We start from the raw sequence: 14,797 nt of genomic DNA, 5'->3' as shown, positions 1-14,797 counted from the left end.
AAAATAAAAGCATCTTTGTTTCATTAATTAATTAACTACAGATGTGTATGTGTATGTACGGAGGTCAAAGGACACTTTGTGGGAGATAGCATTTTCCTTTCACCATGGGGATTCTGGGGATTGAACTCAGATAGTCAGTCTTGATAGCAAGCACCTTTATCAACTGAGACATCTTGCCAGCCCCAAGTCTAAACCTTTGTAGCTAAGCCACCGTAAGTTCAGATCCATCAATAATTCTGGGATACACTCAGTGCTTTGGATCTATGTGTTGAGCTAGTAGAGTTGTTTTGTGTGCAGCTTGCTCTTGGTTCCCTTTTCTTTGTTAATGGCCACTCCTCTCACAAGCTGAAGGCTACAGCTTAGTGGTAGTAAGAGAATGGCTACAGGATATGGGTGATTTACTGGAAGACCTGGATGTAGCAGTGATGGAGAAATCGTCCTTTCCACAGGACACCACTAGAATTCTAATGGAGTACACAGGACAAGGATGTCAGCTCATCTCATTTCTCCACCACCTGTAAACATCTGGATCTAAGAATTTACCCCATGAACTCTTTCAAAATGTTGGTTGCCTCAAAGGTGAATATCCATTGTCTGGGGACCACTATTAAGGACATTCCAATAGGATTATAGTCTGTAGTTCCCCTCTCCCTCCTATACTCCTACTGTAGTCCCTGAGTGCTGGGATTACAGCTATATGGCTCATTCAACTAAGCACTTAATATGCATTTATTTTTTAAATGGAGGGAAAAAATACACAAATCTAAACTTAGTGTGGCACCAGGAACCTCTAGATTTTGTATGTCTGGTTAGGAAAATTCTACACATCCAATAAAAATTTCACCAGCTAGAGAAATCCCTCACCAGTTACAGAGAAATAAACCATGGGACTTTGTGTGATAGAAACAAGGTCATAATTATGGACAAATATGCTTGTAAATGGAAAAGTCCTTCATCAAAGATGTAACCAACCTTAACAGGAAAGAATGGGAAGAAGGCTATAAAAGACCATATAGTTTTATTAAAGCAATAAGGCATATAAGGAACATATCTAACTGGTTGGTTTTGACTATGGTTAAAGTGAATGTTTACATAATACAGTTGTCCCTCAGCATCTGTGAGGAATTGGTTCCAACATTTACGAATAGAAAAACCACAGGCGCTCACATCCTTTATAGAAAATTTGCTTAGAACTTAGAAAATTTGATATCTACCTGTGTACTTCAAATCATTTCTGGGTTACTCCTATTACCAAAAAAAGTTAAATCATCATCATACTGTATTGTTTAGGGAATTAAAAGCCAGTGGATGGACAATAAATGCAATCTTTTCCAAAATATTTTTTTGATATAGGTTTGACTGAATCTGTGGATATGGAACAATTGGAACACAGAGACATAGAGAGCTAACTGTGTAAGGAGAAGCCAAAACAGATCTGAGCTACTTCAGAAAGCTTTTAACATAGACACCAAAGGAGCCTCTGGAGAGCCTCTTAACTCCTCCAGGGCAGAAGGGCTCGCAGTCTTTACCAGACTCTTGCTTATAGTGACTACATGAATGGGAGCCTGGGCTGGGAGCCCTTTGGATGAAGAATTACTTATGCCTGTGGATGATAAAGAACACAGGTAGTTTGCTTAGTTTAAAATTACCTCAAGTTCTTCTCTACAGGCAACATGCCCTGTGTCTCCACACTTCTCTTTGATACACCACTGCCACATGGCCCACACTTGTTTCTACAGACTCTCTTGACACCTAAGGGCCTGGAGTGACACGTACTGATGACATCTGGGAGCTGCAGTGAGCTGGAGGAGCACAACCCATTCACTCTGCTACTCTCGTTTCTAAATTTTATGTATTCCATGGCAGGAACACTGAGGAGGAGGAAGAAGAAAGGAAGAGAGGGCCCACGGAACCAAGTGGACTAGGTCTAAACCTAAGTGTCTAGAACTGTGGTTTGGGGGGGCGGTGTCTCTCTAATAGCAACCTTGGGTCTGTTGAACAAACATTTGATCTCTGGATAAAACTGATCACTATTGTATTCAGATAGCATGCTGAGAGGAAGGGAGACATTTTCATTTTTTTTTTAACAAAAAACTTTAAAAAAGTATTTTATTTACTTGTAGGTACCACAGCAGCAATCACAAGGAGTGCTGTGTGATCGCTTCTGTCACTCTGCACCTATTCCATGGGCGTAGGATCTAACTTTGAACCCAGGGATCATGCTCACTCAATCACCAAACACCAATCATCTTCCTGTTTCTGCTTCTCCTTGGGGGGGGGGGGAGATTTATTCCTGAGGTTACAGGTATGTGCCAGGATACCCAGCTTGTTATGTGGGTGTTAGGATCTAAAGTCAGGACTTTACAATTGTACAGTGGCACTCTTAGCTGCTAAGCCATCTCGCTAGCTTCACATCTGGATGGGTTTTGGCCTCCCTGCTTAGGGGAGTCTTTGAGCCCACATGGCACTACTGAGCTGTATTCACCAAATAATTTAGGAGAAATATATATAAAACATAATGGTCAAAATGGATTCCTGGAACAAATAACCTTCTTCAATAGGCAGGCAAAGTGCTGGTGAGCCTGACTGTCATCCCCAAATTCTCCTGAGAACCCCCTCTGCTTTATGCAGCTCACTGAATGTGAGTTACAATCATGGATAGTCTGGGTGAATCTATTCTGAGTCAGGACATGGCTGGAGTTGGATATAAGTCCTGAAGTGTCTCTGAGGTCTGAGCCTTCTGCAAATGGACAGAGCACCAAAGATATCACTGCTGACATCTGCAGAGGGGTCTGTGGGTGGGTGGGAAGCTGTAATCTTATTAGTAAGTTGACTCATTTCTGAGTCAAATAACTGCCCAGGGCTCTATTGTGGGCAATGCAATCTTCCATTGTATGTGCATTTTCTTATATGGACATGAAGAGGGTTAGCGAATGTGGTGCGCTATGAATTCTTAGAGGGCCAGAAACTCGTTGCTATCATTATTTTCATACTATACATCAAGAAGAGTTTCATTTTCCTTGGTTCTTAGGTTCATGCAGGGTAGAATACCATCATTTGCCTGCTTTGGAAGTAACCTTATTAGTTGGTTCAGCCTAAGCTCACTGTTTTTTTTTTTGTTGTTGTTGTTGTTTTTTGTTTTTGTTTTTTTTTTTATGAAAACGAAAATTTTAGAAACAAACAAAAAAGCAAGCAAGAAAAGTAGCAAAGGAAAGGAAATAACCTAACTCTGTTTGTGAATGAATGTGCCTATAATGCAGTTCAAGCACTGCACGTGAACAAGTGTGGCTTTCACAAACTACAGGAAGTGGGCCAGATGCAGTTCTGAGACATTTGTCTCTTATTCATACCTAAATGTTTATTCTTTATTCCATATTTTCAAATTATCCCATTTGCTGCCCTACCTTGAGGATGGAAGATGTGCAGATAATTTAAAGCATGTATGAAATGAATCACACAGAATGGTGATACTGATTCAGAAGTGCCGTCAGGCAGTGTGACTTGTCCCTCAGGGGTTTATGTGCTGAAGGCCTGCTGTACACACAGCACAGTGCAGTTGGGGTAGTGAAACTTTAAGAGGCAGGGCCTACTGGAAGGTAGGCAGCCTATAGGGGCCCCAGCTCCATTAATACATTAATGATGGTCTCTCAGCGAGTAGATCCTGCAAGGGTGAATGATTTCTGCTGAGAGTACACTGCTAAAGGAACTTCCAGAACAGTGACATAAAAAAAGTTCTTCTTTATGAAGCAGAGGATCAGACTGTTGTTATAACAAAACCAACCAAAGTAAGGCAACTGATGGAGAATTCTTTTGCTCAAATATAGGTAACCATTTTCTTTCCCAACACAAATGGGTTAATTTGAACCAACTTCTCACCTGGAGTCTTGAAGTTCCTCAGCTGAGATGGAGTATCATAAACTTCTAGGACCCAGTCCCCAGCAGCCCGTTCTCCCCAGCAATGAATGGTCATGAACTCCCAGTTCTTAAACCCTTCCATGGAATGATCAAATAGCCTGAAAAATCATAAGATTATTTTTGGCATGTATTAATTAAAATCTGCTGAGCGGAGAGCCAAAAGCATGATTAGTAGGGTGTATTCATCAGCATCCATGTTTGCACACTAACTTGTCTTTTGTCTTAGACATCACCAGTGGCCAGGCCCACATAGAGCATCATTATTCTACAACGAAGAAGTTAGCTATTTAGGGACCAGGAAAATAGGCTAACCCTTTATCCACAAGACTGACAGTAAAGAGGTGAATGTGTAGAGCAATTCTGGTCTCTTATACCGGGGGCATGGAGAGCATTTTGGGGTGGGTGCCCAAATTCTGGAAAACAGCTTTAGATTTCCAATAAAGTTCAAAGAACACTAAACCTAAATTTCAACCACCCTTTTTCTAGACATTTATCCAACTGAACTGAAAAACATAAGCCCACAGAAAGAACTCCATACAAATGTTCATAATTGTCAAAACCTGTCAAATGGCTGGACTCAGGTTAGGTCCCTAGCACCATATGCCTTTAATTTTAGTTCCAGGGGTCCTCATCTGGCCTCTAGAGACATCTACCTGCATGTGGTGGACATAAACCTGTACATGCAGGAACACATGCATATTCAGAAAATTAAAAAGTTCTTTTAAAAAAAGCACGTAAATTTCAATGACCACCAACCAGCAGGTTTATTTATTTACCTATGGTCCGTGTAAGTGTGTGCACATGTTTGTATGAGAGTGCATGTACACGGAGGACAGGAGTTTGTGCTTGCTTCCCTTGCTCTCTGCCTATTCCTTTTGAGGCAGGACACCCTCCTGAGCCTGCACTTGAAATTTTCACAGCTACACTGGAAGTCAGAAAGCCCGTGATCCTCCTGTCTCTATGTATCTTGGAGCTGGGGATATAGGCATTGCTGGGATATTTGGCTTGATACATGGTTTCTGGGATCCCAATTCTAGTCTTTCTGATTGGAGAACAAGTGCTCTGAACTTCTGAGTCCTCCATACAGTTTACCCCATAAACTGGTAGATAAACAAAGTATGACATGCTCAGACAAATTTCCCAAACACCACTTGACACAAAGAAGCCAGACACAAAGACTACATGCTGTCTGACTGAAGCCTTCTGAAGTCCTAGAAGGTGTATGGTCATATTTTTCTCTCCTTGCTTACTTTCTGTTTCCCAATTAAATCAGTGGCTATGCAGATCTTCTCTGCCGAAAATGTGTATTTCCAGAAAACCAACAAGAACTGCACCCATCTCCTTCAGGACTAATGTTAGAAACCTGATTTAGAAAAAAATACAACTTGTCACTGGGTTTGTAATTCCCTCCAAAATGGCAGCTGTTTTCCACAGCTGCAGTTTCCAGTGTCAGTCATTTGGATCATGTGGGGAGCTAAGTGGCTAACTTAGCAATATTCCTGAGAAAGGCAACAGACGGTAAAATCGCAACTACATGTTTCTATGCTTTTGCAAGAAAGAAAAGGGAAATCAAGCAGTGTTCTTCAACTATTTCACAGTCAATGACTAATTTCAGAAAGCTGGAAGGAAACAAAGGTCAATGGGGCCCCTTACTAGAGGATAGTTCTTGGGAGTATGTAAATATGCATTCTCTATTGCAATGAATGGCTAGCAATCACTCTTAAGCCTAACTTGCATGCAAAGCTGTCTTTGTCTAAAGTACCCATAAGTGACCTATGAAGTTTAGCTCTCTGAGCAGAGAGCTGGTTAGCATCTCAACAGGGCCCACATCAAATACTGTGCTTGGTTTCTTTGCTGGTGTCTTCTAAGCAAGAGCTGTCTCCCGTAGTAAGTGACTCACAGTAAAATACAAATGGTGCAGTTAATGGAGATCCCACAACCCACTGAACGACAGGCTCATTTCACAAATTGATAGCTTGAAACTAGACATCACCAAGAACTTTTGGGGCCATTGTGTGATTGACTTACACTGTTAAGAGTGGGATGTTTGTAAGTCATTGAAAGGCACCAACTTTGAGGCAGGGACTGGGAGTTATGTCAGAGGCTATCAAAGGGACTAGATGGAGAAGAAAAACCAGTTAGAAGGACTCCTTCCCTAACCTGAACTCTGATCTGTGGAGCTTACTACGTGATTTGAAGGCACCACAGTTCTAGGCTATTTCAGAATATGCCTCTAAGAATGAACATGAAAACTGTTCTCCAACAGTTTAGACAGGACATTTGGCTCACAGCCTTAAATCAAAACTTGCACAGGAGATTAGAGGCCATTATCTTGTTTCCAAAATCCGAGTCAACTTTTAATTGTTCAGGAGTCAATTACTAGCCAGCTGGATTGGCAGGTCCTGGATTTCTTCTCTGTGGTCCTTTCTGGTCCATCTCTGGAATCAATCCTTTGCTGCCAATCATTTTTAGATCCTATTTGGAACAAAGATTTCATACCAAGTAGAGATACATGTACTATCAATTCAAATAACCGTTTCACAGTTGAGATATGCTTTTGCTTTGTCTATGCATATATGGCTACGGTTTCCTGGTCTCTTCACTTTTCAAAGAGTTTAGGTGTTCATTGATGTCATGTGATTTGAGGAATGAAAATGCAGGGAGACACGAGTTGACATTCTGCTGAGACTTGATGGGGACAGAGACAGGACAAGGACTGTTGTGTCAGCTAACCGGGCATGTGCATTTCTAGTCTCACCTGGGCCTTCGTGAACAACAGTAGTTAAAACGGGGACATGCAAATTCCATGTTCTGATTTTGATTCAATAGTTTGATAATTTTTATGTTTTAACACTGTAATCAAAACTGCACTTCTTTCTTTCTCTAAGACAGGAAAAGTTAATGCAGCTTATAGGTTAGTTTGGTATTGCAGGGAATAAATTTGTTCATAAGATAAATCAGGTGCAAAACTCAGTCTCTCTATTACAGAGATTCTAAATCAGGGGCTTTCCTATAACCAGCTGAGAAAGAAATCTAATGTCCACTTTGCACACCTGTGCTGTGCTAGCAGCAGACACAGATGACACACCGACATTGTCAGTGACAAGTTAATAAAGCAGAACCAGGACGCTAAAAGCCAGAGTAGATTATCACCAGGTCCAGATCCACTTCTGCTGTAGAGAAGTCACTTCTGCCAAGACTGACTTCCTAATTGTGGGCTCGGTGAAATAAGAGGTGCAACTGGCACAAATTACACCCACTTATTAAGACGGTGCCCCAACCCTATGCTCGGGAGTGTTTTTCAAACTAATTACCTTGGATGAAGCCTGTTAGAAGAGCCTGCCATTATGTGTAGCAATCAGGAAATAACTCATATAATTAGCACAAGATTTCCCCCCTCCTTTCACTTAAGAGTCTAGTCAATATATCACGGCTACAGCGTGCTTCCAAGAAGGTGTGGCAGCTAAATAACAAGGCACTTTATAAGCATTGGCATCCATGTGTTATAATTATTTCGAAGACTGCAAATGGTTTTAATTTCAGAACCACTGTCTACTATTCAAACAGTATTTATCACTCTGGTCTGACATTAGCCTATGCTCTTGGGAGGCCTTTTTCTTTTCTTTTCCTCTGTAAGTGCTTCCTCACAGTTTAGGGTAGAACTTATTGATGGCTCCAAGCCCTCACTGAGCTCAACTATAATAGACTGTTTATGATATTGGGTATTTAAACATATTACTTGGTTCCTTCCTTTTCTTCCTTCAAGTGTTTTGGGGGCTGGACAGCTGGTTCGGTGGTTAAGAACACTTCATCTCTGCTCCCCTAGAGGACCTGAGTTAGGTGCCAGCACCCATCCTGGGCAGCTTACAGTCACTTTTAACTTTAGTTTCAAGGAATCTAAAACCTCTGGCTTCCATGGACTCCTATTTTCATGTGCACATACACACACAAAATAACTAAAAAAAATTCTTTTAAAAAGAAATGCTATGGTATTGATTCTAGAGAGGTTTAGACTATCTAAAAGAAACTTTTATCCCTTAAATGTAAAGCTTCAACAGGCATATTATGGAGTCTTTCATTAACTGCCAAACACATCTGGTTTTGTAATCCTCTTGCAAAAGATTGCCTTCATTACTGGAGTATATGGCTTTTATGCAGGACTCTGTTTTGCATTATAAACATCTTTGTAAATTACTTGCACAGCATCCGGGACAATACCACATATAAGATATTTTGTAATACAAAACAAAATCTGGGAGATCTTTTAAATTGAGGTTGAGGTGTGGTCTCTGGGTAGGCAGCTCTAATCTCAGTTAGCTGACTAGAAATGGGGCTCCTCAGACCTCACCCGAGAACCATGGAGTAAGAACTGGTGAGCAGAGCTCAGGCATCTGTGTTTGATAAAGCCTCTGGCTGAATGTTTTGAGAGACACTGTGTAAGTGGGATACCACTTCCTAAATGCTTACATACCAGGCCCTGAGGTAAGGGTTTACTGTGCATTAGCTTATTCAATTCTTGCACCAAGCTTGTGTGAGGCAGTTGGTAGTGCACCTATTTTGTGAAGAAATTTACTTCTCTAGATTCAAACACAGACATCAGCAAAGGCAAGAGAAAGCTAGTTCTGTGTAAACCCAAGGCTTCTTCTCAGTGACGGCAGCCGGATCATTGCAAGCCTAGTGTTTTTACTGCAACCCACAAATGCATTAATACTCCATGCTGTCTGACAGGGACAATAGTTTCCCACTGAACATTTAGGGACGGCAGTGACAAACGTGACTGAGGCATAATTACTACATTTTACACAATTATTGGGTTTTTCAGACTACAAAGTGTAACTTCTCTCTACTTGAGACTATAATCAGAAGCAGAAATACGTTTCCATAATCAAATTTAGGAAGGGAGGTGAAGTTTCAGCTTTCATTCTGAGGCCAAACACTGGAACAGAGAGCCAAGACAATTAAGCTAAGGAAGGGATGGGGCTCGGGGAAGCTTTGGAGGGGAGGTGTTCACAATTCTAACAAATAGAGCTGATGAAAGAATTCGGTGAGACAAGATTTTGTTTGGAAACTTTGTACACAGCGTTTGAAAGTTCTCTCATCGAAGAGTTTTCAAAGGACTCCAGACCCAGCAGCTCTCCCCACCCTGACCTGTCTGACCTCCAGAGTCTCCCTGGAGCAAGGCACGTGCTCTGAAATCAGTTCAGCTTTTGGATAGTCAGGGAACATTGGCCAAAAGGCAGGGAGGGCTGAGGAGGAAGAAATAGGACAAGAAATGGTCATTTGTTCACTCCAGGAAAGTTCTGGTGACCCGCAGCTCTAACCCAGTAAATCACTGCAGTGGCTTGCCAGGGACACCGGCTTTCTGGGCTAATGGGGCACGAAGCTCAAACTGGCCTAGAGTTCTGAACCTGCTGAGTGCCCTCCAGCACTTAGCACCTGCAGCCAGCTTGGATAAACCACTCTCCTCCCAACAGCTGTTCTCCACAGGCGCTGCCCATCAGTGGGGACAGGGACCCGCTGAGGAGCTCCAGACAGCCCACACAGATGTAACCGCCATGTACAGCACTTTGTCGAAACAAGACGGTCCGGGAACTGCAGTGGTCCATGGATAAACAATTATAAGGAAATTCCTCTGAGAAATGTTAAGGAAAATGAAAGCCTGACGGAGGTGGCACAGGACAACAACCTGGAGAGAGCCCTGGGTCTAAGAGGGGCTAGAACTTTTGCTTCTGTGGTAGGTGTTAAGACCTAGTGGCTCATGCCTTTAATCTCAGCACTCTGGATCAGGTAGATCTGTGAGTTCGAGGCCAGCCTGGTCTACACAGCAACTTCCAGGTCAGCCAGGACTACACAGTAAGGCCATGTCTCAAGAACCAAACCAAACCAAACAAGACTGAAAAAGTCCATGGGGAGTTTCCCACAGTGGCATCCAGGCTAGTCAGCATGCAGACAGGGTGAGGATAGACAACACCTCTGCTACCAGTGGGGAATGTGTGAACGCTAACCGCCTTGCTAGAGGAACTTTGCTTTAAAAGTTTAATTCCTTCTTTTTAAACTATGATCTTTGCTCTTTAGAAATTTAGATGCTTTCTTTCTTTCTCTCTCTTTCTCTTTCTTTCTTTCTTTTCCTTTTTAAAAGATTTATTTATTATTTATTTATTATGTAGAAATATTATGTATTCATTTATTATGTAGACAGCGTTCTGTCTGCATGTATCCTGCAGGGCAGAAGAGGGCACCAGATCTCATTATGGAGGGGTATAAGCCACCATGCTGGGAATTGAACTCAAGACCTCTGGAAGAGCAAACAGGGCCATCTTGCCACTGAGCCATCTTAACCACTGAGCCATCTTGCCAACCCTCCTCTTTCTTTTCTCTTTCTTTCTTTCTTTCTTTCTTTCTTTCTTTCTTTCTTTCTTTCTTTCTTTCTTTCTTTCTTTCTTTCTTTCCTTCTTTCTTTCTTTCTTTCTTTCCTTCTTTCCTTCCTTCCTTCCTCCCTCCCTCCCTCCCTCCCTCCCTCCCTCCCTCCCTCCCTCCCTTCCTTCCTTCCTTCCTTCCTTCCTTCCTTCCTTCCTTCCTTCCTTTCTTTCTCTGACAGGTTTGTGCTTTGTAGCTCAGGTTGGCTTTGAACTCACAATCCTCTGGTCTCAGCCTTGCAAGAGCTGGTGTTACAGGCAGGTAGCACCATACTCAGCTTAGAATCTTCACTCTTCAAAAGGCAGGCTGAATGTCAGGAATAGCAACTGTTCCCCTCTCTTAGGAATAATCCTGGGCACAGACTCCTTCTAAATCCCACCATGTTCATCCGTTCCTCAAGGTGAACAACTGTCTTGGAGACCAATATGAAAGATACCAGGGCACAGCAGGGCTTTTCTTCATTCCTCTCCACTCTGTGTCTTGTGTCCTGTCCTGTCCCCACCTCTCAGCTCGTTGATTCCTGAGCCAGGACTGAGTGTTGACTTAGGGCCACATTGGCAGTCACAAGGTATCCCTGCCACTGAGTCAGAAACAAAGAGATATTGAAGACTGGTTTCCTGTAATAAAATGAAGCCCTTGGACCATGTCAGAGGAAAAGAATGTCAGAAGAAACCACCTTTCTTAAGCTTCCTAGGTAGGAGGGATACTCCCTGGGTCAAGCACAAGACTGGGAGATGCTGTGTGTGTGTGGCCTTGGGACCAGGTCCAGCTATGCAACTATTTCACATTTAAAGGGCCAGCTACTCGGAAAAATACTATGAGGGAGCTGTAGGCTCCTGCATCTCATCACATCTTTGGCAATTCTCCCTGCCTCCAACTCTCTCCAGTGTTACTACTGCTTTCTGATGAAACACATCTTCAGACTCAGAAGGAGATGGAGCGAGCAATCCCTTAAGATGCTTCAGGTTAAGATATGGCTGCAAACCTGAGTGGGGGAGGCTGAAGTGAAGCTAAGGGCAGGCCAAGGATGCAAGCTCTGGGGTCTTCTTGCTCTCAGCACTTTGCAAACAGCAAAGCAGATGTGGGCTGTGGGTGAACACGTGTGTGCCCTGAAGCCAGTGACCCTGTAGGTCACCAGATGCCTGTGACAGCATCCGTAGCCCATCAGCTGGCATGTTTCCTCGCTGAATTCCTTTAGTGGGATGTCAATAATAGATGGTAAAGTGCAGTTAGAACCCAGAGGAGGGGACTGAGTTTTCCTAGCAAGCGGTGGCAGAGAGGGCGGCTTCCTGCAAGGGAGGGGTGAACTCAGGACATAGAGGCAGGCGTGTGAAGCCTGACTTCGAGTTCCATAGCATTTCACCAGGATACTCTCTCCAGTTAAACTCAGATGAATAATGACAAAGAAATGAGAGAGAGAGAGAGAGAGAGAGAGAGAGAGAGAGAGAGAGAGAGAGAGAGAGAGAGAAAGAGAGAGAGAAGCAAGCAAGGCCTCCCCTGGCTTTATAACAGTGATTTAGACCTCCATTAATCATGCATTGTTTGTTGGCCTGAAGCAGGTAGGCCAATTAGCTTGTGGGCAGCAGCTGAGGCCCTTTTGTTCAGAAGGGGGAGGGTAAGAAGGGAGTGCCTCAGGCTCTGACAAAGTGGAATCCTCACATCCCTTTCCACCTGCATACCTGTTCAGGCAAAACTTCAAATCATCATTAAGGTCTTAATCCCCTCAGCGGAACCCCTCCCCCCTGGTTTAGGAGAAGGACATAGGGAGTCCAAACACAGAAATGGGAAGACCGTGAAGATCTCAGAGTGTATGTCCCACTCCTTCCCGTCCACAATGTCCCACTGTCTCTTTCCCCGAGTGCTCTGCAATTCCTTTTTAGAATAAAGAACTGGCCTTTAACCTTTCTGCAGAACCCTCTTAGTACCCAACACCACCCTCCCATGTCTACAAATACGAGGCAGCGTCTCACCCTACTTAGATACTAAGAAAGTGAGGCATTCAAGGGCCATTCAATTAGTTCCCAGGATAGAAATAAAGAGCCGCTATTTTTTTTTTTTAATCTACCTCAAAGAATAGCAAGTATAGCTGTGGTTCCCACCCTGGTAGGGAGAGGTCCTGATTGTACCTGTTGGCCAAAAGCTGGGATCTGGTTCCTGAGGGTGAGGTCAGATAGATGGCCAGGTCTCCCCTCCGTGGGTGTGTGATGGTAATACGCACAACTACATGCTCCAGGTAGTTGACGTGATGGTTGGGATTATCCGAGCAGCCTGAGGCTTTGTAGATGGAGCGCACTGCACTGTTGGGGCGAATGGTCCTGGCAGGAGAGAGAGTATGGAGTCTGAACAAAATACGTGGTCAAGAACAGTAGGCCTCCTGGCTTGTAATGAGAGCACAAGACACTGGATATTAGGAGACAGCAGTGCCAGACACTCAACTGGGTCATTTAGAGGGAAAGATGCAAGGAGAGAGGAGACGGGGAGCCAAGTGCTATTGGTCTGTAATAAGTGCTAGGTAAATAAATACTGATTAACTTCCCCACCCCTTTATTTTTTGCTTTCTCACTCTGTTCCATGAAAGAGATAAATGGGGGAAATTTAAAAACCAAACCAAACCATAACTTTATCCTATTTTCGTTTTGCTTACTAACACATTTCCTCCAGGATTATCGGGCTCTATGTTTGTCACAAACCACAAATACAGTTCACAAAGTTTTCCAGACAAAGAGGTTTCTCACAAGAAAGCTAAGAACTCTAGAAAGGCCACTGAGGTGAATGCTGTTCTTTGGATCAAGCGCCCGGGAACAACTTCACATACTGCTGTGCAAACACTGCAAATACAGTCTCCAAGTGTGTGCAGCTAACACTGGAGAACAGGCCCCATGACTCTCAGGGATCGGCAATTGGATTTGCTATCTATCTTACCATACTCTTTGGACAACTACATAGTATGTGGTTCAGTTCGAGGAACATAAAGATCTGGAAGAGTCTTGCTTCAGTAAACAAGGGCATTGATAATAGGAAATGTAGAACAGCCCATGAGTACAGGGCTTCCCTTGGAAGGGACACTTCCCTTTGAAGGATCTTTGGGTATAACATTCTGTCTCAAGTTTATAGCTACACGAGAAAGAAGCAGCAGATAGAAGCATCTAGCTTCTGTGATTTTTAGCGGTTGCTCGGGCCTCGTTTTGGGGTTTGTCAGGTTGTGGCTAGGCAGCAAGCATTACTTGATTTGTCGGTCCGTGCTTTCCACACACACGTGCTGCTGAGGAACAGTTGTCCACTTCTCTGCCTCCATCACCATGGCTTCCGCATCCATCAGTCCAAATCCATAGAGATGGCTCACTGTGGAAGGCAAGAGGGAGGTCAGTTTTACTATGGCTAGATTTACCATTGCTACCCACACTGACTCACTCTGCCCTTCAACAGAGACCCTAGCCATAACTTAGGGGATCCTGTCCATCTGTCTACAGATGCTCATAGCAAGACAATGCTCATAGCAAGACAATAAGGTCAGTGTGCATCATTCATTAATTATGCAACATTACTAGCAATATGATGATCATGTGTGTATTGTTCCTACATGTTAGACACTAGTCTAGGTTTTATATTTATCCCTTCTGGACAATCCAAAGATGCTGGTTTGATTCTGTCATCTCTCATGGATGAAGGAACCAAGATACAGAGAGACGCTTCTCTAAACAGACCAGTGATTAAGTGGCCAAGCTTGATTACAACCTATACTCTTTGGATCCAAGACCTATTTGTATTAAACCATTTGAATTAAAAATGAGAACATCATTGATTTTATGAGCTAAGATTACTAATAGTATTAAAGAAAAATGATAATGTATATAATTTCTCAGAGTAGGTAGAACTCACAGGTAAGAAATATCAACTTTCTGACATATCTAGTAATTAGGTTAAATACCCCCAAAGGCATAACTTATTACCTTTCTTTTAGCATATAAAAATTCATTAAATTATATGCATAAAATATTCGGAGGTTTTTAGACTTTTATACCAGCTTCTTGTCACAGAATCCATTAGTTTTCAATTAGAATATAATCTGATCTAAGATGACTAGAGATGAATTTGAAGCAACTGTCTCTGAAATGTCAGTTAAATACAGAATTATTTTAATGATGGTGCAGCTACACATTCAATTCCTTCTAAAAATACTTTAAAATCCCCGTAGAATATGTAAACTCCCCATTTTGATTTAAGCCACAGTCATATGTTTATCATCAACACAAAGTTAAACTTCTGACTTTTCCTAAAATATTTTATTATTGCATTAACTATTCTACGAAAAAGTTCCCATACCTGCCTATGTCTACGTGTTGCTTAAATTCATAACTCTTTAGGATACCATGCTGTGCAAATTTGAAAGCAACTTCCTCGTTGAGACTTTACTCCACGGAAGCCCCTCTGTTCCAGTGTGTGGTGAAAACCTTACTGACTTTAT

The 14,797-nt window shown here is 42.7% G+C and overlaps 1 protein-coding gene across 2 annotated transcripts in view; it reads right to left on the bottom strand.

Annotated features, from left to right (window-relative positions):
- The window catches only part of Pcsk5 (proprotein convertase subtilisin/kexin type 5), a 424,235-nt gene that overhangs the window by 157,784 nt on the left and 251,654 nt on the right, over positions 1–14,797 (bottom strand). For both annotated transcript variants that reach the window (XM_052188627.1, XM_052188618.1), the window contains exons 11-13: positions 13,557–13,674; positions 12,459–12,647; positions 3,877–4,013 (exon numbers count right to left, since the gene is read on the bottom strand). In XM_052188627.1, the coding sequence (XP_052044587.1) occupies positions 3,877–4,013; positions 12,459–12,647; positions 13,557–13,674 (444 nt within the window). The remainder of the gene's footprint in view (positions 1–3,876; positions 4,014–12,458; positions 12,648–13,556; positions 13,675–14,797) is intronic.

This window comes from Apodemus sylvaticus, chromosome 1 (assembly GCF_947179515.1).
Source record: "Apodemus sylvaticus chromosome 1, mApoSyl1.1, whole genome shotgun sequence".
In the NCBI taxonomy this organism is placed as follows: domain Eukaryota; kingdom Metazoa; phylum Chordata; class Mammalia; order Rodentia; family Muridae; genus Apodemus; species Apodemus sylvaticus.
The sequence above is the reverse complement of the archived record's forward strand: the minus strand, read 5'-3'. Positions and strand labels throughout refer to the sequence as shown.